Genomic DNA, 23,783 nt, shown 5'->3' on the forward strand with positions numbered 1-23,783 from the left:
ATGAAGCTCCTCTGCCATGCCTACCTACCTTGGAGCCAGCCAACTATGAACTGAAACCTTTATAAACCATGAGCTACAATAAACCTCTCCTCCTTTAACTTTTGGTTAGGTATTTTGCCTCAGGTATTTGGTCAGAAATTTTGCCTCAACAATGAGAAAAGTAACTAAGACACACATATTGATGGTATATGGGGGTGGGGCCTTTGGGAGATAATTAGGGCTTGGAGAAGTCATGACACTGGGGCACTATGATGTATTATAAGATTAATGTATTTATAAGAGAAACAGAGATTAGACTTGTACTTTCCTGCTTCCTCGGCATTCATTGCCATCTGCCACATACAGATGCAGGAAGAAGGCCTTCACCAGTGCAGGCCCCTCTACCTGAAACTTACCAGAATCCACAACTATAAGAAACTTACCTCTTTCTTTATGAATTACCCATTCTGTGCTATCCTATTATGGCAGCAGTATAGTCCAAGATAGTACCTCTGTACATGTCATGTGGCTAACATTAATGAATGAGAGAATAATCCAATACAAGTATGACAGTCAATAGTTCTGACCCCTCAGAACTGAAGTTTTGGGTCGCTCCCTGAGAAGAACTATCAATAGTCAGCAAAGGAGCTCACTGAAGAGGGAGAGAATATGTACTGTGCCACAGAAGAAAATAGTGATAAATGACTGCACAATTGAAGATTGTGAGTAATAAGAAAACTTTTTGAACATGGTTGCACATAGACTGACAAAATATTTTCATTTTCTTAACCATGCTACCCCATTATCATCTAGAAAAGATGCACTAATAACAGGTAGTTTTATGTAACCATAGTTTAGGTAGTGTAAGAAGAAAAGATCACCTGTGCACTTTGCATTATCTTCTGGGTAAGTATATTTTGGATTGAATGTAATCAAGATACGTACATTGTGTTAGGTGAAAGTGTAACTTGTATTGTCCTTATTTCTTTGTAATTGTGGTGTCAGAATATGTACATGGCTGTCAAGTTGACATAGCTGTCAACATTTGGTTTTAAACCAAAGCAATGATTGGATTAGAATTTCTACATGGGGGCCAGAGATTTAGCTCAGTGGTTCCTGCGTCTGCCTCACAAGGGCAAAGTCCTGAGTTCAATCTCTGGTACCAAAAAGAATTTCTACACAGAAATCATCTCAGTTGCCTGTACTGCTGCAGGGAAAAGATAATGTGGGCTTTTGGTACAACTGATAAACTCAAGGTATTTAAGATGACAAAGAAAAAATAGACATTTGGGGAAGTGACTAATTGCATCTGGGGCTAAATACAACTGTTGACATTAATTAGTCTTTGTAAAGTGGGTTTTTTTTACCTGAGTATAGTATATGTATGCTATAACCAGAAAGGCCACATGATTAAAATAAACAATGTTTGTGTGCAAAAAAATACTTTGTGGAACCATAAGATACTACTTATGTGGTAAAATATCCTGTAGCCTCTCATACCTCTATAAGTCCATGCAAGGTAAGGGAAAATTAAGGATCTACTTTCAATACTGCCTTCAGGAAGCAGAAATTTACTTTATTGTGGAAAAGGCAACCAAGGCTAAAGGATGCTAAAAAATATCTCTGCAACATCATCTTGGTATTACAATGGTGTTAAGTATCCCCTCCCCCGTCCTTCTGCACCATGTAAGAAAATGTTTATATTGTAGTGGCCCAGTCCCTATTCCCACTCTGTAAGGCCACTGTATTTTGCTGCTAATGTGGGCTTTCATTCTTTGCTATCTATTGGAGGAGATTTATTTGGGTCTGTGAGAAGCTTGACTGTGTCATAGAAGATTTGAGCTCTAAGCCCTAAGTATTTTGGAGTTTCATACTCTAATACACAGGGAAATTAAAGATTATTTTGTATACTTAAGAGATTTCTTTGGTTTGGACACTGAGTGTTCCCCAAAGGTCCATGTTTTAATTGCATGGTTTCTCTTATATGAAAAACCCAAAATATAAATAGCAAAATGAGATAGCTAATAGCTACTTGTATTGCATTGAACTAAAGTTTTTCCAAAAAAAGAAAAAAAGATGATAGGAAATAGAGAAAGAGATCTTTTTTACAAAAGGGAAGGGGAACAAGAGATGGAAGGATGGGGAAGGGGATGAAAGAAATAAGATGTTGCGTCCATGTGCCAACTCCACATGATGAATGGAATCATCACATACTGCAAACACGTACCAATAAGAAAGAAAAAATGTAAAGTTAGAAGGGAAAGTTATAAGGATCTAGAATGTTTATGGCCTTAATTGCTTTGCAAATATTTTCAAATTCCTCCTGTAAAGAAATTAAAATTAGAAATAATATTCACTTGAGTGTGGTAATTATGCAAGAAAAACATAGACCTGTCCACAGATACAGGCTTCAAGAAAAGGCTTTGGCTTCCCTGCAAAGATTTTGAGTGTGTGGTGATCACTCCGGACCAGATGAGGATTGTGTCCAAGGCCCCAAATCCACGGGTGCTCAAATCTTTTGAAATGAAGTAATATTCACATAAAACCTATGCATTGCCTCCCATATGCTTTAAGTCATCTCTAGATCACTTTTAATACCTCAATTCAATGTAAATAGTTGCCATATTATATTGGCTCAGGAATAATGACAAGAATAAAAGTCTGTGAATTTCAGTGCAAGTGAAATTTTAAAAAATATATCTGTTCCATCCAAGGTTGGTTGAATCTGTGGATGTGGAAGCTATGAATACAGAAGGCTGACTGTACATGTTTACAGAATATGTTTAATTCCCTCTTTTCCCCAGCGTTTTTCTCTTCTAATTAACTGAGAAACTGTCTATTCAGATCTCATTGGAGGTGACTGTTTTTGCTGAATGTTGTTAATTTACATACTCCAAAAATGTTCTTACTGACAACACATGCTTTTTTCTGGAACCATATTCTATTTCTCCATGCTGGTGCATATGGTGCTAGAGTCCTGGATTTTCCTTTCTAATGTGGTTTGTGAAGAATGAACTGACTTTGACTTCAAATCACCTCTTTAAATTAGACTGTCAGTGGCAAAAATATGCATCTTGAGAGTCCACAGCCAAACACAGAGCACAATGTAATTAAAAACTGTAACCCTATCACTGTATCAACCACAGAATCTGCTGTATGCAGCAAAGTTCTGAACTGTTTGACTACAGAAACACAATTTCATTTAGGTCAAAGAGATATCTTCACTCCCATGTTCATTCAGCAGTGTTCATAATAGATAAGGTATGGCATCAACCTAAGTGTTTATCAATGGATGGACAAAGAAAATATATGCCGTGTAGGCAATGAATGTTATTCAGTCTTAAAAGAGGAGGAAATCCTGTCATTTGCAATAACATGAACCTGGAATCTATTATGCTAAGCGAAATAAGCCAGACATAGAAAGACAAACACCCCACAATCTCACTTATATATGAACACTAAGGAAGTCAAACTCATAGAAGCAGAGAGTAGAATAGTGGTTACTGGGGGTGAGCAATGGAGGATTGGGAAGACTTCCATCAAAGGAGCAAAATTTCAGTTAGGTGGAAAGATCTATCTTACAATGTGGTCACTATAGTTCATAACAATATACTGTATACTCAAGAGTTGCTAACAGAGTAGCTTTTAAGTGTTCTCAGCACAAAATGTGAGACAATATTATTAATATATCTGTTGCATAATGTATACATATTCCAAAACATCACATTATACACCATAAATGTATACAACATTTGTCAATTTTTTAAAATCTAAAGACATTAAAAGAAAAAATGGAGTGTTATTTTCATTCATTTGTAATTGTAGGGGAAAAAAACCACCTTTGGCCCCCAGAGGGTGGAGGGCAGAAAGAAGTCAGAACTGAGTATCTGAGTGCCCCTCTACATCTCCAGCCTGCCAGGCCAGCCAAAGAACACAGGAAAAGTGGCTAGTGCACATCTCAGAGCATTCAGTATGGGACACTGTTATACCCACGAGTTCACATACCTGAAGCCTATCTCTGGTTTTTGGCAAGAGTAGTAAATATGCAAAAATTACAAAAACCTCTTTACTCTTTTACATTCTCTTCTACAGAAATGGAGTGTCTGCATCTTTCTCCCCGCCCCCGCCCCCCGTGTATATACCTAGCTCTCTCTCCTTAGTGCTCCAGTCTTTCCTTCCTATGAGAAACACAAGATTAGTATGAAAATACTTGAACTTGTCTATATTATGCAAATTCAAAGTTCTAAATGTTCTTCCACTGGCAGATTTTCCCATCAAGACAGGAAACAAAACCCAAGTGAACCCCTTTAGTATTTTCCCTGATATTTCAGTGGTATTCCTCTTATAACTCAGATGTTTAGAGTAGCTCTACTAACTAAAAAGAACTTTTCTTCTGCAGTATTTTATTGAAGTGCTTCAAGCAACATTAGCAGTACAATATTTACTGTAAGAATATCATACTTAATTGCTGCATGAATGTCATTAAGTTACCAAAATTAACATTATGAACACAAAATGGAAAAATGCTTCACAAAAGAGGAAGATGTGTGTTAACTACCAATAGGACAACACTATCTTCAAAAGATAGAGATAATTGGGCCGGGGATTTAGCTCAGTGGTTTCACTGCCTGCTGAGCAAGCGCAAGGACCCGAGTTCAATCCCAGGTACCAAAAAGAAAAAACAAAACAAGAAAGATAGAGATAATGGAAAATGTGTACATTGAGGTCAGAGCCCTTCTACATCTGTGACTCCAAAGATGCAAGATTTTGGAGGAGGAGTCTCAGGAAGGTCTCCAGCCACTTTCTGGACCTGTATGCAATCAGTCCTCCCTTGTTGGCCCAGCAATCAACCCCAGTGGCTCCTGTGTTTTCCGTGTGGTACAGCAGCTCCGGCAGACCCTGCTCCTGCACTTCTTTCTAAGCATTCTTTCATGTCCATGATCCCCTCATCCATGGCCCTCAGGATGGCGTGTGGGGCACAGGTGTCCCACTTGAAGGAGGTGTCTTCTGAAAAGATGTAAATGTCTACAAGCCCTTGGACCACACAAAGGCTCTTGTAACCAGCCCCAGCTGCCCAGAAGGTGCTGTCTCCACACACCTGTGACAGCGTGGCTTTGATGGTCTCCTTTTCACTTGTACTAATGACAGCAGAGAAAGGGTGGGGGGATTCTCCCTCAGAGCTGGAGCTTGCAGGCAGGGTTTCGCCGCTGTTTTTAGAGATGGCAAGCTGGAGTGAATGGATGTTGGTCCCCATGTAAGAAAGGCCCCAGTAGCACTCTCCTTTCTACCTGAGTGTGTTTAGGTCTTGTGACACAAAAGGTTGGTTGATGAGTCCCATCAGAGGCACCCCTATCTGTATGTCATAGCCACCAATTAAAATGGTGACACACTGAAGGCCACAGGGGAAAATCCCTGGGTTGGCTTTAACGTCCGCAGAACCTTTAATGTACTGATAGGTTGAATCTATGGGATCCACCCAAATTCCCAGAATGTCCTGTAGAATGCTGATGTCTACAGAGTCCAGAGCCGGGTCTCTGAAGGCAACATCCTAATGAACATCCTTGGCCAGCGCTTCAGATGCGGATCTGTTACCACTGAGGACTCTGCTAAGAAGCTCTGTGGTTTCTTCCTCTGTTGAGCACAGTTGTATGGTAATCTTTTCCCCCAAATCATTAGTAAACTCACTAGATTCTTCGCCAAAAATGCTTTTTTTCCAAGCCTGAAAACTTGTTCTCCGTGTTCTGTTTTATAACTTCCTGTAGCAGCAAATCAGCCAGGGTCTTGAAATCCACGGCGAACTCCTTGTTCTCTCCCTCCTCTTCTATGAGCAGCTGGGCCGGGGCGATGTTGGCTGCTTTGTCGGAGATGCAGAGTAGCTCCCTAGGAGGATCTCAGACATTGCTGCCCTCACTTTTCAGCAGTGCCCAGAGAAGCGGCAGCCACCCTGTGGGCCGTCAGCTGCCCTCGCTTCGGGACGGCAAGGGACCAGGCCGACTCAGCGAGCCGGGGACGGGGGAGGAGCGCGCCGGGTCCCCAGGGGTGCGGAGCCAAGCGCGAGGCTGCAGCCGGGTGAGAGTGGAAAGCAGCCTCCTGGGGGTCCAGGGGACCCAGCGACCACGACGGCGTCACAGGGGAGCCGTTCCTGGGCGGGCGCAGGGTCACCTCCGGCGAACGTGTGCTTAAAGGTCCATGTATTAAAGGGCCAGTCCCCAGTGTGATGGGTAAGCTTGGTTGTCAACTTGCCTGGTTTGAGAGATGCCTAGAAGATTAGAAAAGCACACATTTGGTATGCAAGGGTCAGTCAAGAGGGTATGACCTCTGAGACTATATCTAGTCTTTGGCCTTTTCTTCTCTTGCACTGTTCCCCTGCTCTGCTTCCTGGCCTCCATAAAGTGAGCAGCTTTGCTTCACCATGTTTTCCCACCATGATGTTTCTGCCCAGAGCCAGCTGACTATGGACAGAAAACCCTGAAACCACAAGCCAAAATAAACCTTTGCTCCATTATTTCACAAGTGTCAGATATTGTCTTAGTTACTTTTCTCATTGCTGAGAAAAAAATGTCCAACACCTAAAGTTAAAGGAGGAAAGGTTTATTTGGCAAACAGTTCACTGAAGTTTCAGTCCATAGTTGGCCAGCTCCAAAGCAGAGTGGCACATAGCAGAGGAACTTTGCAGAGGAGAAACATTCATGGTGCCCACACAGTAGTAAAACAACAAAGGACTTTAATAGTGTCTTCCTACCCACTTTATCTTACTCAGACTACTTAGGGTGAGTAGCACTCATATCCTTAATCCTAGTGCTCCCAGGCCTAGCATTGCACCATGAATCAATCACACACTCTAGATTCAGTTACCTCTGAAAAAAGTCCCACCTAAGACTGCATGAGGCTTTTGTGGACGTCTACACACAAGCCATAACAGATGTTATGTACCAGCCATGGAAAGCTGACCAATATATTTAGCATGGATCTATTGGGAGGTAGTGGAAACTAAGTAGTGATGTATAATGGAGATCTTTGGGATATTGAAGGTATGCCTTCTGAGTGGATGGTAGGAACCTAGCCTCTTGGGCTCTCTCTGTATTTATGACTTCCTTGCTATGAGATCAGTGGGTTTGCTCTGCCACATGCTCCCATCATGATTGCTTCAATGTTCCCCAAAGGCCATATGCTAAAGTTTGGTTGTGATTAGAGGGTGATGGGACTTTTAGGAGGTGGGGCCTATTTGGAGGTCACTGGAGGTGTGCTCTTGAAGGGGATGCTGGGACTTGGGCCTGTTCCTCTTTCTGTCTCTTTCACCCTATGCACTTCCATGATATGGCCAGCTTTGCTCCACTGCATGTTTCCTGCCAAAATGTGGGCCTAGCCATGGGCTAATGCAGGCCAGAGCAAGGGATATGGACTGAAACCATTAGCCAAAAAACCCCTTTTCTCCTGTTTAAGTGGTTTATCTTGGTATTTTGTCACAGGAATGGAAAGCTTACTAACATACTGAGCTTCAGTTATTTTCAGGAGACTTTCTAACCAATTAAGATGTAACCAGTTAAGTTTTCTCTTCCAGTTCCATGCTGCTTGAGTATGTTTTTGGCCATGGTTCTTAGAATCTGTTATGATTCTGAGGGCTGCACAATTTGTAAATCTTAGAAAAGCAAAGAAACTATTAATATTGTATAGAGTAGAATGATCCAGGGCACCTACTAAGAGAGGCCTATCAGCACCTGCTATTTAAGAGGCATCACTAAACCCCAGTCAGAGCCACTGTGCAGCACCCAGGTCTTCACTGCAAACATATCACTGAGAATAAGCTGTCACATTTTGATGGAAGCTTTGATGGAAGAAGATTGCACAAACAATGGCAGAAGTAGCCAACAATTCCATGGTTCTCAACCATAATCATGGAACCACTAGGGCATACCCCACAAAAGGCAGGCTATCAAGTATTACCAAGCAAACATGTTCCTTTAAAACTGAATCTATTTTCTATGTATATAAATTAAGCATCTCTAGAGGAACTAATCTAAAGATATCTAAAATAAAAATTATAAAAAGGGATTATTGTAAAAGGAATAAAATTGTAAAAGGAATTATTACACTGGTTTACAGGGTCAGAGACTAGATAGTTCCTCAATAGCCCTGTGCCTGGCAGAGAGCCAGAAAAACCAGTAGCTATAGCTGTTCAGTCCAAGGAGCTGGGAGACTCACAATAAGAAGAACCAATGACCTAGCTCCAGTTCCAGACTGAAGGCCTGCAAGCTCCCAGGAGGGTCACTAATGAGTCCCTACTCCAAGGCTGAAGAAGCTGGAGCCTGGTGTCTATGGGCAATGACAGCACTAAGAGATGGTCATTCAAGAACTATTCAGCTTGCACACATTGTCAGGATTCTTTATTTTCACTTTTTGTTCCATCTTGGCTCCTAGCCTCCTGGGTAGTGCCACCCACATTCAGAGCCAGTATTGCCCCCGTCAGTTTGCTGACTCACATTCCAATCATCTCTGGAAATACTTACAGACACACCCCAAACTATGCTTTACTAATCTGTTAGGTGTTTCCAAATTTGATCAAGTTGACTGTCAAGACTAATCACACCTCCACCCTTGACACTTTGACATCCAAACAAATTTCCTTTAACCATAGTCTAAAAATAAAGATAATAAAAAAGTCATAATTCCTCTTAGCATGATAGAACTGTCCTGTGTACAATAAAAATGCAATAAATCATTCCCCAGCAAAATAGATGAAGTTGTTTTGAATTTGCTTACTTTGATACTTTTTACCTTAAATACTATTATTAGATTTATCATATTTAAGCACTGATATTGAGTCATTGTTATGTTATATGATAAAGGAAAAAGAGAGGAAAGAATACAAAGATATCTACCTTATACGAGTGGAAGTATGCATAAACATATTCTTAATAAAATAGGAAAGAAATACTCATGAAAAGTACAATCTTTAGTTCTGTAACTGGTCATGTGATTATAGCTGGTATTTAAAACTACCCTCAATTACCTGTTCTGTTTCTCTCTGCCTTCAGCAAGCACATTAACTGGTCGTGTTTCTGCCCCTGGAGGAGTAAGTTAATCATATTTTCCTTCTGTGACCCAAATGCCTGAGAAATTAAATTTAGATAAAGAAAGATTGATTTTGGCTCACTGTTTCAGAAATTTCAAGCCATAATCATCTGGTTCCATTTATGCAGGCCTGCGAAGAGGTTGAACATTATAGAAGAGTGTGTTGGAGAATCTTGCAGCAGCTAGGATGCAGAGAGGCTAAGAGAGCCAGAGGAAGGGACTAGGTAAGCAATATAGTCCCCAGGTCACACCTCAATGATCCACTCCTTCCTACAAGGTCCCACCTCCTATTTCCATCAGCTCTCAATAATTATGATCTCATCAGTGGATTACTCTGTTGATGAGGTTAAAGCCCTGATGATCCAGTTGTCTTTGGAAACATCCACAGTCACACCCATAAGTGTGTATTAGTAAATTCAAGAGGCATTGCTCAATTCAATCAAGTTGACAAGATTAACCACCACATCTCTATGCCTAGTAAGCATGATTATCCAAATACTTCTCCTTAAACCATCCTTCATCCCCAAATTAATACATTAACAAGGTTATTATTTCATCAACATATTAATTCCCTCCCTACTGTCTCAAAAGTTCCAGCACTAATGCAAAGTCCAAGTAAAGAGTCTCCTCTGAGACTCAAGGTAAACTTCTGGCTGTGGTTCTCTGTAAAAAGCAAAAGTGACTTACATTTTCCATAGTGGCACAGGGTAAACATTCCATTCCAAATGTGAGGAATAGATAAAAATTTGACCAAAACAAGGCCACAACCTAGCAGGGCAAACACTAAATCCTACATATCCATGTCTGGCATCTGGGGCATACGGTGGCATAGTGTGATTCTCAGAGGAATGGAGTACCCCTACACTTATAATCTTGCTGACAGTAGCCTGCATGCCCTTTCTCCTGAGTTGGCTCTGCTCATTGCAGCTTTCATTGGCTGACACTCCACATCCCTGGTATTTCTGACTTCTTGAGCTCCATCAAGGCTAAGGCATCACTCTCACTGCTTCATGAATCTTCCTCTCAGAAGCTATCAACAAAGACTCTGACCTGGTCCCACCTTGCCTAGCCTCACAGCCTTTCCTTTACAGTCTAGATGTAGAACTCCATAACCCCATAGGTCTTGCATTCTCCATCCACCATCCTGGATGTCACCAAGTTCTGGCAAAAATTAAGCAGTAGTTGGACCCAATTTGACCATGGCTACCATGGTTTCTGAGGGGCCAGGTGGCTAAGTATAATGAAGCAAATCCCAGGAAACCAATGCTCTTGGCAGCTCCCTTCTCCCAGGAGGCCCTGGAGCTCTTGTCTTAAATGAAAATTTGTACTTTTATATCCTTGAGCCTTCAGTAGGTGGTGTCTTCTGTATTCCCGAGATGCCTTCAAAGCATCTTTCTTCTTGTCTTGTTGTACATATTTGGCTTCTTTTTAATGGTTCTAATCTTTTCAGCAACCATACGCTTATTAGCTTCAATGTTAGCATGCCCCTTAACATGCTTCTTTTCTGGCCAATCTAAAAGTTTTTCAAATGCTTCCACTCTGCTTTTTCCTCCTGATTCTTGCTACAAATCTGGCTAAAAGGGAGCCACCAACCAATCCCATGATCTGGTTACTGTGCTACTTTGAAATTTCCTCTGAAAGGTTAATTAATCTATCTTTTTAAAATTCAGCCTCCAGTAAATTCTCAGGATGTTGAAAAATGCAAACAATTTATGGGGAGAATGTGACTTGAGTGGCTTCTAGTCCAATTCCCAGTGTGGTTCTCAGTCCCATCTGAAACCTCATGAGCACAGTCTTTACTGTCTACGTTCTTATTAGCATTATTGTCTTCCGGGCCTCAACCAGAATTTCCCTTCAAGCTGTTTACAAGGTTTCCCTAGCCTATTCTCCAGACTTTTCTAAACCCCTCCCATAAGCCAGTTCCAAAAGCTTCTAAACTGATCAGGTTTAATCACACCAATAACCTCACATTTCTGTAGCAGTTGTTATATCAGTTAGATTTCTGTCACTGTGATTATGTACAGAGAAAGAAAGTTTATTTTGGGTCAGAACTTCAAATGTTTCAGTCTGTAATCAGATGGTTCCATTGCTGTGAGCGTACAGTAAGTCAGAACATCATGGCCAAAGTGTGCGATAGAGCAAAACTGCTTACCTTATGGACTTAGGAAGCAGAGAAGGCAAGAGAACTAGGGGATAGGGCCATTGACCAGCTATAGTCCCTGAGGTCAAGGCACATTCTCCACTGAATTCAAACTGGCACCACTTTCTATTTCCATTAATGCTCAATAATGCCGGCAAATTATGATTTCATCATTGAATTAATCTGCAGAGAATGTTAGAGCCCTCATGGTCCAACTGTCTCCAGAAACATAAACATAAATGTGTTTTACTAATTTCCTAAGTACTTCTCAATACAATCAATTAAAAATCAACTTTAGACATTATTAATGTCTTACTCTGCTGAAGTGAACTTTCTGTGACTCTTCACATGGGACACAAATATCTTCATTCATTTGGTTAAGTTCTATCATCACGCCTCTTCCCAAATGTCTTTGTCACTGTTTTCCAATCATGTTCCTTTCATGTCACTGAACATCCATCTAGACCATTGGCTACAGCCATTAGATGGTATATAATCACACATCTGGCTATCTTTTCTTCCAAGAAAAATATATGACCAGGTACACTGCCCAGCTTTGTGTCCACTTTGAAGATTTCCCTTCATTACTGCCTTCTCATAATGTTCAAGAAAGGAGCTATAAGTGCTGCTGGTGTCCACTTTTGAATGGTGCCTGGATAATGTGTGGAATCATCTATAAACAGATACCAGTCTCCTCCACTGTCATTTAACCATACAGTACATCCCAAAAGGCCGTAAGTGCACACTAAGGGACAGAAAGCATTGTAGCAGGAGTAGGAAGCATGGGCATTTGGACCACTTCTTCATATAACTTACTTGTGCCTTCAGGATCTGGACAGGCCCATTGATGTGTATACCACCTCCTGCAATAATGGATTAATGCTGTGCACATAGGCCTTTATGAGTTGGTGAGTCAGAGAACACTCAGTTCGTGATAGGCAACATAGTAACTTGGTGGCCGGTGGCCAGGTATTCAGTTTCTACTAAGGCCCAATAGGAGGTCAATATCTGTCCCTCAGAGTGTGAGTGGTTATCTACAGATGATTGGAGGTTCTTGGCTCTAAATCCTAAAGGCCTCTTCTGTGATTCACCTATGGGACCTGCTGGGGACTCCAAATGGTGTCTCTATCTCCCACTAACATCTCAAGTACATTAGGTCTGTTGGATCATGTGGCCCAGTGCCAAAGTAGCCTGTACAGCAGCCTGGACCTGTTTCAGAGTCATCTTCTGTTCTGGGCCTCACTCAAATCTAGTGTCTTTCTGAGTCACTCTGTGACTAATTAACACACCCAAGTGAGGAATGTGTGGCCTCCAAAATCCAAATAAACCTAGTAGGCACTCTGTTTCTTTATTAATTGTTGGAGAATTCAGATGTAACAACTTCTCTTTCACCCCAGAAGGGATATCTGCACACCACTGAACTCTAGAACTTTCACAGAGGCAGAAGGATCTTATGATGGTTTATATCCAGATGTCCTCTTAAAACCTCATGTGATCATAGGCAGGACTTTTGCAAGGTGATTGGATTATAGGAGGATTAAAACTGATTGCTCTTAGGTGGTAGGGCCTGGTTGGAAGAGGTGAGTCACTGTGGGTTTAACCTGGAAGGTTATACAGTATCTGCCTTCCCTGTTCCTCCATGGACTCTTTGCTTCCTGTCTACCTTTCTGTGAGTAGCTATCCTGAGCCATGTCCCTCTGCCATGCCATCTTGCCTTGGAGCCAGCTGCTTTCGCATTGCAATGTGAGCCAAAATATACCTCTCCTCCTTTAAATTGCAGGTGTTGGGCATTTTGTTCCAGCTACCTGGAAAGTTACTAAGACAGACTTTGAATATTAGTAGGATTTATTTCTCATCCTCTGACATGCAAATGCTTTCCTAACAAGTTTAGAATGATTTCTACCTCTTACATGCTCTATCCAATGAACATATTGCCATCATGTAATGAACCAGTGATACTATGTGGAAGAGAAGGCTATCAAATTCCCTGCACAGTAAGTTATGACACAAGGCTGGAGAGCTGACACAGACTTGAGGTAGAAAAATAAAAGTTTATTTCTGGCCTTACCAGTTTAAAGTCAATTGGTTCTTCTAGGCCTGATGCACAGGTACGGCTAAAACACATTTACCAAATCAAGAGCTTTGTACCAAGTACCAGGAGATGTGTTATTTTGATTAAACAAGGAAACTACTGGTAGAACAAGGAAACTGGTAGAGCACCTGGAATTAGAATCACCACTTGATTAAACTTACACGAAGCCCCTGTCATTCTCTGAGAATTAGTTGTCTTTGACACAGGCCGAGCGGGAGAATGAGAAGCTGATGTGGTGAGAACTACCATCTCTGAAACTTTCAAGGCCTTGACAGTCACACTAATCTCTGTAATCTCCCCAGGTATACAACATTGTTTTGAATTTCATTCTTTCCCTGGTCAACACAGCTCTAATGGCTTCCATTTAACTTTTTCCACCATAATACCTTTCACTGTACGGGGTAAAGGACAAATGTGGAAATTCTACCAAGTGCTAAGTATTTGTAACCCAATTATGCATTCTGGGACTGTAAAAATGACCACAAGATGTATTTGGGGACCCACAGACCCCACAGTGGGTTGGACTTTAGTGGGTTGGATCCATTGATCACCAAACCTCCATGACTGGAGGGCTGCAATGATGGTTTGGATCTCCTGGAATCAGTGTCAGCTCAGAACCAGTATTCAGTAGTTTCTAAAAGATCTGATTATTTCCTTTGCTCCAGTGTATGCTTACACTAGTAAAAGGCCCTATGTCCCTTCTGGGAAGTATGGGACACAGATTAACAGTATAATTCTTTGGCAGGGTACAAGGCCCTTCCTCAAGGGGATCTAGCCTGTCCTTCAGTCAAGGGGTCATGGATCTGTAAACTAGTTCAAGTCTGAGAATTTGCTGGGGCATATGATTCTCTGTCGTTATGATTCAGGGTACACTTATAATCATTTGCTCTGGAAATTTTTCTGCTCATAGAAGTCCAGTATCTTTTAGTAGGTTTCCTATCCATTTCACTTATGGGAACACTGGTGTTTAATTATCCAATGCTATAAATCAACACAAGTCAGACCTTTCTGACCATTGCTTTGCCCTGCTATCCATTATGCTAAGTATATGTCTTTGATTGTTGAGTGCTTCCAGTTGTCCCCTGACACTGCAGGATCCAATTATACTCATCACATTTAATTTTCCCATCTGAGTGGCTGTGGTCCCCACTGTAAGATCTGGCATAGAGAAAAGAGAAAGGACAGAGCTCTTCAAAGATTCTGGCACTCTTCTCACAAATGTCTTAAGGTTTTGGTGAAGGTTGAATCATCTCCATTTTCCCAGTGCAGAGTAGGTTTGATACAGCAAATCCACTCCAGCATTCCCATTTTTCTGAGCTTTTTAGTACCATCACCAATGGTAAACCAATGGAGTCTGGCCTGGTACCTGTAACCCTAGCTACTCAAGCTACTTCACAGGCTGAGGCAGGAGGATCACAAGTTCAAGGACAGCCTCCCTGGGCAATTTAGGGGGACCCTGGTTCAAAAAATTATATATATATATATATATATATATATATATATATATATATATATATGGGGATGTAGCTTAATGGAAGGCCTTGGGTTTAGTCCAAAGCACTAAATGGTAAGCAAAAAAAAGAAGAAAATTTTTAAAAATAGTAAAATAAGGGACTTTAGGCACTGCAGCCCATTCACAGTGCACTTTTGATACATATCTCAGCCAACAACCACATAAACTATTAGCAACTTTAACTCTAGGAGCTGCAGCATTAAATCCAGAATCTCTGCTTAATATGGCTGTATCAATAAATTCATACTGATCCAATTTTATGCTCCCTCATCATCATTTCACACCCCTAATATCAGTTCCCATGTGTTCCTTGAATCCCCTCTTGTGTGAATTAGAAAGTCAAGTAGTTCTTTTGAGCACAGTGCACTTGTGGAACTTGGAGATCAAATCCCTTGATCTCACTCTTTTCCTTCATTACTGGGTCCACTGATGCTAGGAGCAACCAGTCAATATTATATTTCTCAGTTTTCAAAAGATGTTCAAAATCATCAGACATAGAGTTAGTAAATTTCTTGTATCTCATAGGAGTTGAAGTAGAACTAACAGATGGATTTCCTTTGAACATCTCTTTACACTGTTCATACCGTGGACCATCAGAAAGAGATTGTTTAGCAACTGTAGGTTAATCGAATTAAAGAGCCAACTCCAGAAAACCAGACAAAGAAATTCATTCTTCCAATTTTGTTTCTCTAGAACCACTGTCAGTACCAAAATCTGTATTTGTTTGGGTTCTCTAGAAGAAAAGAACAAGACTGTATATATCTAAGGTGTGTTATTAGGTTGGCTTACTGGATCAGAAGCTGGATCTTCCTCAATAGTCAGCTGCACACTGGAGGCCAGGGAATCCATCAGCTGCTCACCCCAAGCAGCTGGGAGCCTCTGAAGAAGAGGAACCAATGATGCAGCCCCAGCCCCAGGCTCAAGGCCTGGAAGCTCCCTGGAGAGTCACTGGTGTGAGTCTGTGTTGAAAGACTGTAGAAGCTGGACTCCAATGTCCACAAATGATGACAGCAGCAAAAGAGGAACCCACTCAAGATGAATCAAGCTTACTCATATTTACAGGCTTCCTGCTTGGACTTTTGTTCCACCTGGGCAACCCAGATGGATTGGATGGTGCCACCCACAATGAAGACAGATCCCATCCCCCAGTTTGCTGACTCCGGCCAGTCTCTGGAAACACCCACAGACACACCCAGAGGTGCGCTTTTCTAATCTAGGTGTCTCTCAGTGTAGTCAAGCTGACAGTCAAGATCACACTATGAAAAGGACAATTTACCAAGGATGTCAGGGTATGGTCCCAAAGGGCACCGCTATCATTCAAGTGTTAATTGACAATGAATGAAGATGTGGCAGATATATTGGACTATTATTCAGCATTAAGAAAGAAGAAAATCACCCAGCCACAGTGGTAGAAAAATTTACTCCCAGCTACTCAGGATGAAACAGGATCCATGCTTGAGTCCATGCCAACCTAGGCAGTACAGTCAGACACACACACACACACACACACACACACACACACACATACACACACACACACCATTTGCAACAACACAAATGAACTTGAAGGACATTTGGCTAACTGATCTAATGTACAGCATAATAACTACAGTTAATAACACATTGTTCTATATTTGAAACTTGGTAAATGAAATTTTAAATGTTCTCATCTCACACAAGGATAACCATGTCAGATGATGGATGTGTGTATAAATGTATCAAAATGTCAATTTGAACACCACAAATAAGTAACATTGTATCTGCCAATTATACCTCGATAAAAAATTTACAATTTTGGTAAGTCTTTTACTGAGTAAGTTCTGCAATTAGATTTTGCATGTTAATTTTAAGATATAACATACACAGAAAGGAATAAACTTTTGCACCAACTATAATTGTTCATTTCTCTGATATTTCTTTCCACATATTTGTCATGGTTTTATAAAACTGGTTTTTTTGACCACTGTTTAATGGACAGGCAAATGGGCACATGCCCCATGGGCCTGCTTCCTGCAGGGACACCTTAGACATGTGGTATTGGCTCCTTCCATTCCTGAGGACATCAGCGGCATGTCTATGACAGGAAGGAGGATCTGAAATCCAGATGGGCTACTGGTAGATTGATAGAAATACCTGTGAGATTTCTAGTGGGAATTTGCTTTGAACATATTTTATTTGAACCAAGTAAAGATGCACTGTTCAAGAGACTTAAGTCTTTATTCACCTGAGAAATCTGCATAGATCCTGCTGGATCCTACCTGGACAGGAGAGATCACAGAGGGACAGGCTGGCTCCTGACCCCCTGAGTGCACAGATACTTTCAAGAAGGCTTGAGATGATCAAGGACCACGTGATCCCAGCTGCCATCCCCTACCTGGTCCCGCACTCCGCAGCCATCCCGCCAGTCCTCAGCACCTTTGTGACATTGGTTCTCCTCTGGAGAGAACTGAAGAGGAAGGATTACTGCACCCTAACCGCCTCATCCCATCCTGAGAGCCTGTAAAGGCTGCAAAGCCTGTTTGGGACTAGACAAGAATTGCTAACTACCTACTTGCATCAAACTCCCACTGGCCCAGCTAGGAAAGGAATCCAATCCCTCCTGCACGAAACAGCGCCCCCACCTTGCTCTCCAGCGCCTAAATTCCAACCTGGACCTTGAGGGTAAATCCCAGTTCCCCTTCCTGGCTGAAGCCGGATTTGGGCTCCAGAGACCGTCCCACGCCAGCGTCGTCGATTTCATAGGGGGCCACCAGGTGGCGCCGACACCCACATCAGAAGGGACAGAACCAGATACAGGCAAGACCTGCGACCTGCACCTGGATGTTTTAGCTCCGCAGTGCATGAGGTCACAGGAAGCCGCTCCAGCATCCTGGGTCCTTCTTGCTGGTGCTGAGGTCTTTGCAGAGCCTCTTCTTATGGCCAGGGCTTCCCGGGTGCAGCAGCGGCGCGCACCAGCCCCCCGCTGCCCGGCTGAGCTGTGTCCCTGGATGTTGATTCTGCCCCCGCGTCCCGACCGGGTGTCCCTGCGGTCACCGCCTCTGCCGCCTCCTCCGCGGGATGCTCGGTGGCCCGCTGCTGCCCGGCCCGTGATCCGGCGCTCCTCGGACGCCGCCTGCTGGCTGCTGCCGCTGCCGGTGGTACGCCTTCTCCTAACCCGGCGGGTGAAGCGCACTGCTTTCTCTCCCTCCTCAAGTGACTGCCAAACGCCCAGCTGCTGGAACTACTGTAGTTATGATGACAGAGAAAACGGTGTCTTCCTCTGAGTCACTAACACCTGTAAATTCGGCGGAGAATATTTAAGAATTGGAGACACTGTGACTTGCAACTGTCAGCTCCAGTACAACAGTGCCTGTGGCCCGCTCCAATGGGGACAGCTACCTGTTACAGGCTGCATGCAAATAGCAGGGTGAGGTGCTTGTGGTGTTGGAAGGCTCGTGTGCCAGATTCACAGTCAGGATCTGGGGATGGAGCCCATGAGGGCTTTGGGGAAACGAGTCAAAAGGAGACACTCATCTGTGATATTTGTCAGTTTGGTGCAGAACGCGATGAATATGCTGAGGATGACTAGTGTGTGTATGTGTGTGTGTGTGTGTGTGTGTGCAACAGTGACTGTTCTCAAACCAACTTCAGTGGCCTCCGTGCTTCTGATGGGAAACCTTATGATAATGCATGTCACATCAAAGGAGCATCATGTCAGAGACAGGAAAAAGTGAAGACAAGTGCTGGGATCAATGTCCAGGTGATGCAACTATAATTACTAATTCTGAAAATAGGCATTATGCAAGAACAGGTTATTCAAGGAATGCAACATCCAAGTTCCCCCTGCATTCCAGAGATTGCTAACAAAGTGCCACAGAACACCACATACCTTTTCCAGAACAGTACAATGGCTTCTGCATGCACACAAGTATGGACACTGTCAATTGCAGGCACTGTCCTGCAGGTGTGATAGTGATTACAGTCTACTGGACAACAGTGTGTAAAATGGAGATAGTGTTTTATACATTGTTCTCAGCCCTGTATGGTTTCAGTTTGTCTCATCACGTGACTAGAACAATTCAAATGGCTGTCTTCTGTGTGGTTGTCATCTGCATCACAAGGGAATGCTCCAGAAGCAACAGAATTCACAGACAGAAGCAAAATACAGGGTACTACAGTTCAGACAACACAAGAGCATTCACAAGTTTAATCTAAAGGGAGCATGTTTCATAGTGGCCAGACTTTGGAGACAATACAGCATTGTAGACAAAGAATAAAACAAGAGGCCTACACATGTTACCTTGCATTTGTGGTAATCTATACTGATAAAAACATGTACTACAGCTATATTTGATTATGTGTGGATGTATTTGAAATAGTATGCATTGTCTTGATTTTTTTCTGTAATGTAAATAAACTATATCACACACAAAAAAGAAGAGGAAGAGAGAAGAAGAGGAAGAGAGAAGAAGAGGAAGAGAGAAGAGGAAGAAGGAGAGGAAGAAGGGAGAAGAAGAAGAGAGAAGGAGAAGAAGAAGAAGAAGAAGAAGAAGAAGAAGAAGAAGAAGAAGAAGAAGAAGAAGAAGAAGAAGAAGAAGAAGAAGAAGAAGAAGAAGAAGAAGAAGAAGAAGAAGAAGAAGAAGAGAAGAAAGAAGAGCCCTGAAATCCCTGGACTTTATCCACAGACACCCACTGGCTGCCCAACCTCCACCAGCTTCCTTGTGAGTATTTCTTGCTGGAAGTTGAGTCCTGCAGCAGTGATCTGGGAGCCAGAAGATGCCCATGACAGAACTCCATCGGAAGCAGCTGCTGGGGACTGGGTTGAGCCTTTGGGCAGCCTCTGAGACCTCAGACAGCAGAACCTGGTACCAGCACTGCCATTGGCTTTCAGAAGGAACCTCAGTATCAAGTCATAGAAGATACAAATGTAAAGCAAAACACAGCTATATGTGCTCCAGGTGTGAGAGTTATGGACATATCTAACTTTATGGCAGTAAACATGAAATCTTTGCTGAAATGAATATATTATTGGAGAAATATAACATCTAAAAATGACTCATGGGGAAATAGTTGTCTTTTAATCATTGAAAAAAGAAATACATATTCATAAATTTTCCCAAAAAGAAATTGTCAGGCCCTCACACTGAAAATGTTTTTAAAAATTAATGAAGAAATATCACTTTGCACAAGATTAAAGCAAGGGAAACATATCTCATTTATAGTAAGGATGCTTCACAGACCCAAATCCCTAAAGATAATACCAGAAACAAGCTGAGTGCTACTTGTCATTCCTGAACACAGATGCAACAATCTTAATCAAAATATTAAAAAACATAATCCAGCAATACATAAATAGTGTATATACAGCTTGACTTAGTTGACTTTTGGCAGAACATAGTGTTTATTAGCCCAGCATGGAGGGGCATAGATGCCGTTCTGGCTACGTGGGAGGCTGAGTGAGGCGGGAAGATGGCAAGTTCAAGGCTTAGGCTGCCTTGAACTTAGGCTGCCTTGACCTAAGCAAAGTAGAGACCCTGTTCCAAAATAAGGGCTGTGGGTGGATCTCAGTGGTAGGGTGCCCTTGGTTTTAATCCCCAGTACTGAATCTTAAAAATAGCTTTTTAATGTAAGAAGACTCTTCTTAAAGCATTATATAATTTTAAAGGAAAAAATCATGATGGTTTCTATCAATGAGAAAAGAATATTAAAACTCCAATCACAATCCTGTCTTCTATATATGATATTCTGTCCTCACATTCTGCTGCATAAATCTTTTTTCTTTTTTTCCCCTGGTACTGGGGATCAAACTCAATATGTCATGCTTGCAGGGCAGGCGCAGCATCCCTGAGCTAAATCCCCACTCCTTCTGTTGCATAAACTTTCAATGGAGTTTTTAATCTCCTGGAAATATGTTTGCATCTGTTTTATGGATTCCATTTGTTTCCTGTGCTGGGATTCCATCATGTTCCTCAGCTCCTCAATTTTTTTTTAATCTGTGTCTGGTCTACAGTTATTAATCATGTCTTTTACTATGCACACAGTCTCTGTTCTTATCTGAGAAATTATTTCTGATTTTATTTTTTCCAGATCCTTTTTCATTGCCAGTCCAAGGAGTCCAGGTGGTTGAGTTTCAGATTGTTCCATTCCATTACCCCTTGGGGTTGCCCTTGGTGATCTGGAAGTCTTGAGATTTTGAGTCTTGTTTAGGTGTCTTCTCATTTCAACCCATGCAGTCTGTTGCACCTGTATTGATGGACTCTTTGCTCTCCCAGTGGGCTTCAGTTCTGGGCTTCAGTTCTCAGGAAGCCTTAGAGAGGCCTTCTCTCTACTGCTCATCACTGCGCCAATTCCTGGGTTTAGAATGATGGCCTTCCGGATCCCTGTGCTGGGCTGTTGTCAGGGCAGGATTCTACCTGGAGCCTGGCCACATTTACCAATGGTATCTGGATGGGCCACTGGCTGGGGCCTACACATAGGGAGTACACAACAAAACTAAATTAGAAGCCAAAGGGACTCCTTTGGCAGAAACCGATAATACATGTGCTAAGATGAACTTGAAAGAAGGAAATACAATTATGTGGCCTTTTACTGTTCTGATTCCATATATTACTACAGTTATAGCCTATGGAATAAAGAAAAATAAAGCATGCTATTATGTATAAACAAAAGTGCCATTTTGCAACTGTAGACATTGTACATATGCAGTTCAGTGAGTCAATACATTCTACAGAACTTGTATGTCTTTCCCAGGAGGCACTGGCAGCTAGCTGACCATTATTTGCAGAGGTGCAGGCTGCAGCTGAGAGCACAGGGCCTCTTCATTACTCTGCTGCTGTGACAGAAGCAGGGAAAATGTACTAAATGGGACTCTGGCATAGCAGAATCTGGTCTTGGGATGGCAATGGGTAGTTCTCTTGCTAATACTGAAGTCATTGTAGGAGCTACATACAGATGATGTCCCCAGCCTTTTGGCTGTTGTCCTTGAAATAGTGAATAATGATAAGGGGCCTTATGCTCCTCCTGCAGCTTTCTTTTCCCTATCCACTGGGAAGACAGTGAGAAAGGAAGGGTGTCACATGCTGGTGGCACTCTGAAAATGTTGCATAGATGTAGTAGGATGAATAAAGTTGGTTGGTATGGGATTGGAAGAGGGAATGACTTGGTTCTTTGTTTTTTTTTCCCATTAACTTTATTGGTAAATTTTAGGTATAAAATACAGTTACATTCATCATTGGGATCTTGTACCATTACATGAGTCTCTTGGTTCTTATTTTTTTCCCCTTCCCCAGCCCTCCCTTCACCCCCTCCACCCTTCCCTATTTACAAACACCTTGTTTCCATTTTTTTCCACTTCTAATATTTTTTCATTTCCCTTTTTTCCCTTCCCCTACACCTCCCAATTCCCCTGCTCTTTTAGACCTTTTCTTTATGTTACACAATATCAGTTATACATTTTTTACATTACAATATTAAGGTCTAGGAGACATTATCACAGATTTTACAGAATTGAAAAGGATATAGAAAGCATATTACAAAAATATTTTTTGAAATAAATGTGACAACTTCTAAGAAGTACCTTGGAAGACAAATTAATGAAACTAACTCTGGAGGAAATATAAAATTTGAATAGCACCTATTAAAGAAAGTATATTCCTAGCATGAAAGCCTACCTATATGACAACAGCAGGCTCATAAACATTTTAACTGATAAATTATATCAAACCATTAAAGCAGAAAAAAGAAGGAACACTTCTCCCCTCATTTTAGGAAACCAACATTGTGCTAATCCTAAAACTGGATAAAGATAATAGAAGAAAAGAGTATGAACATAGATAGAAATTTGTTTAACGAAACAAACTATTAGAAGTCAGATCTGGCAGTATGTAGAAAGTGGTTTTGTTATAGGGATGGCAGTGTTGGTTCAGCATTGGAAGATCCACCCCCAAAGTCATCATTTTAACAGAGGAAAGGAAAAAGCCATATGATCCTGTCACTAGTTGGAGAAAAAGTATTGGACTAAATTCTACAGCTGTTCATGGTAAAAGCTATCAGGAGATTAGAAGTAGAACAGAAACTTCTCAACAGATTAAAGACATGTACTCCATACTTCCAGCGAGAACACCTTATATGAATGGAGAAGACACAATGCCTTCTCCTTAAGGTGGGGAACAAGGGCAGATGTGCTTACTCTTTATCTGTCCATTAAACTTTGAAACCTAGTCCCCACCAAAATAGTCTGGCAATAAAATGACACAATTAGGATAGGATTGGCATGGCAGAAGCAAAATCTTTATATGTAGATGAAATGATCATCTACAGAGAAAATACTAAAAAATCTTTAGGAGCCCCTAGAACTTGTACTTGAATTTAGCAAGATTAGAAAACACAAGGTATATATAAAAATTCAGGTCTGTGTATACTTGCTATAAATGAAGAATTGGATATTGAAATTTAAAAGTTATGTAGGAGTACAAAGGACCTAGAAAAAGTTAAAAACAAAAACAAAGACAGTGTTGGAAGACGTTTAGTACCTAATTTTAAGACTTTTTCTAAAGCTACAGTAATCAAGGCAGTGTTGGTGTAAGGAAGACATATAGATCATTTGAATAAAACAAACAATCTAGAAATAGAACCACACATATATGGTCCACTGAGCTTTGAAAGATTATTTAACATTAACATTTTATAGACTATAAACTCAATTCAAGAGCCGAGGAAGAGATAGTGTCTTCAGCAAATGGCACTACAACACCTGGTATCCATATATAAAAAATTAACCTCAACCCTTTTTTTCCATACATGAAAATAACTTGAAGGGATCTATGAACCTAAATAAGAAAGCCTAAAAGTATAAAACTTTAAGAAGAAATTATAAAGGAAAATATTTATGAGTTCAGGGTAGGCAAGAACTACCTAGGATACAAAAAAACATGATGTATAAAAGAAAAAAATTGATAAATGAGATTCCATCAAAATTTAGAACTTTAAATGACATCATAAAAATGAAA

The 23,783-nt window shown here is 41.4% G+C and overlaps 1 protein-coding gene and 2 pseudogenes across 3 annotated transcripts in view; 1 reads left to right on the plus strand and 2 right to left on the minus strand.

Annotated features, from left to right (window-relative positions):
* Positions 1-15,905, minus strand: part of LOC110346298 (homeobox protein EgHBX4-like) — a 39,029-nt gene extending 23,124 nt beyond the window's left edge. The window contains exon 1 of one of the 3 annotated variants that reach the window (XM_087201098.1): positions 15,586-15,905. In XM_087201098.1, coding sequence (XP_087057224.1) covers positions 15,586-15,645 — 60 coding nt within the window. In that variant the 5' untranslated portion in view covers positions 15,646-15,905. The remainder of the gene's footprint in view (positions 1-15,585) is intronic. The other 2 variants (XM_087201097.1, XM_021246772.2) reach the window with 2 other exon arrangements.
* Positions 4,121-5,870, minus strand: LOC101722659 (inositol polyphosphate 1-phosphatase pseudogene; annotated as a pseudogene).
* A 1,226-nt stretch (positions 15,906-17,131) lies between the features above and the next one.
* Positions 17,132-19,275, plus strand: LOC101722996 (tomoregulin-2 pseudogene; annotated as a pseudogene).
* The last annotated feature ends 4,508 nt before the right edge of the window (positions 19,276-23,783 follow it).

Source organism: Heterocephalus glaber, unplaced genomic scaffold (assembly GCF_053883595.1).
Source record: "Heterocephalus glaber isolate CG9 unplaced genomic scaffold, H.glaber_assembly_v1.0 deba00001755, whole genome shotgun sequence".
Lineage (NCBI taxonomy): Eukaryota > Metazoa > Chordata > Mammalia > Rodentia > Bathyergidae > Heterocephalus > Heterocephalus glaber.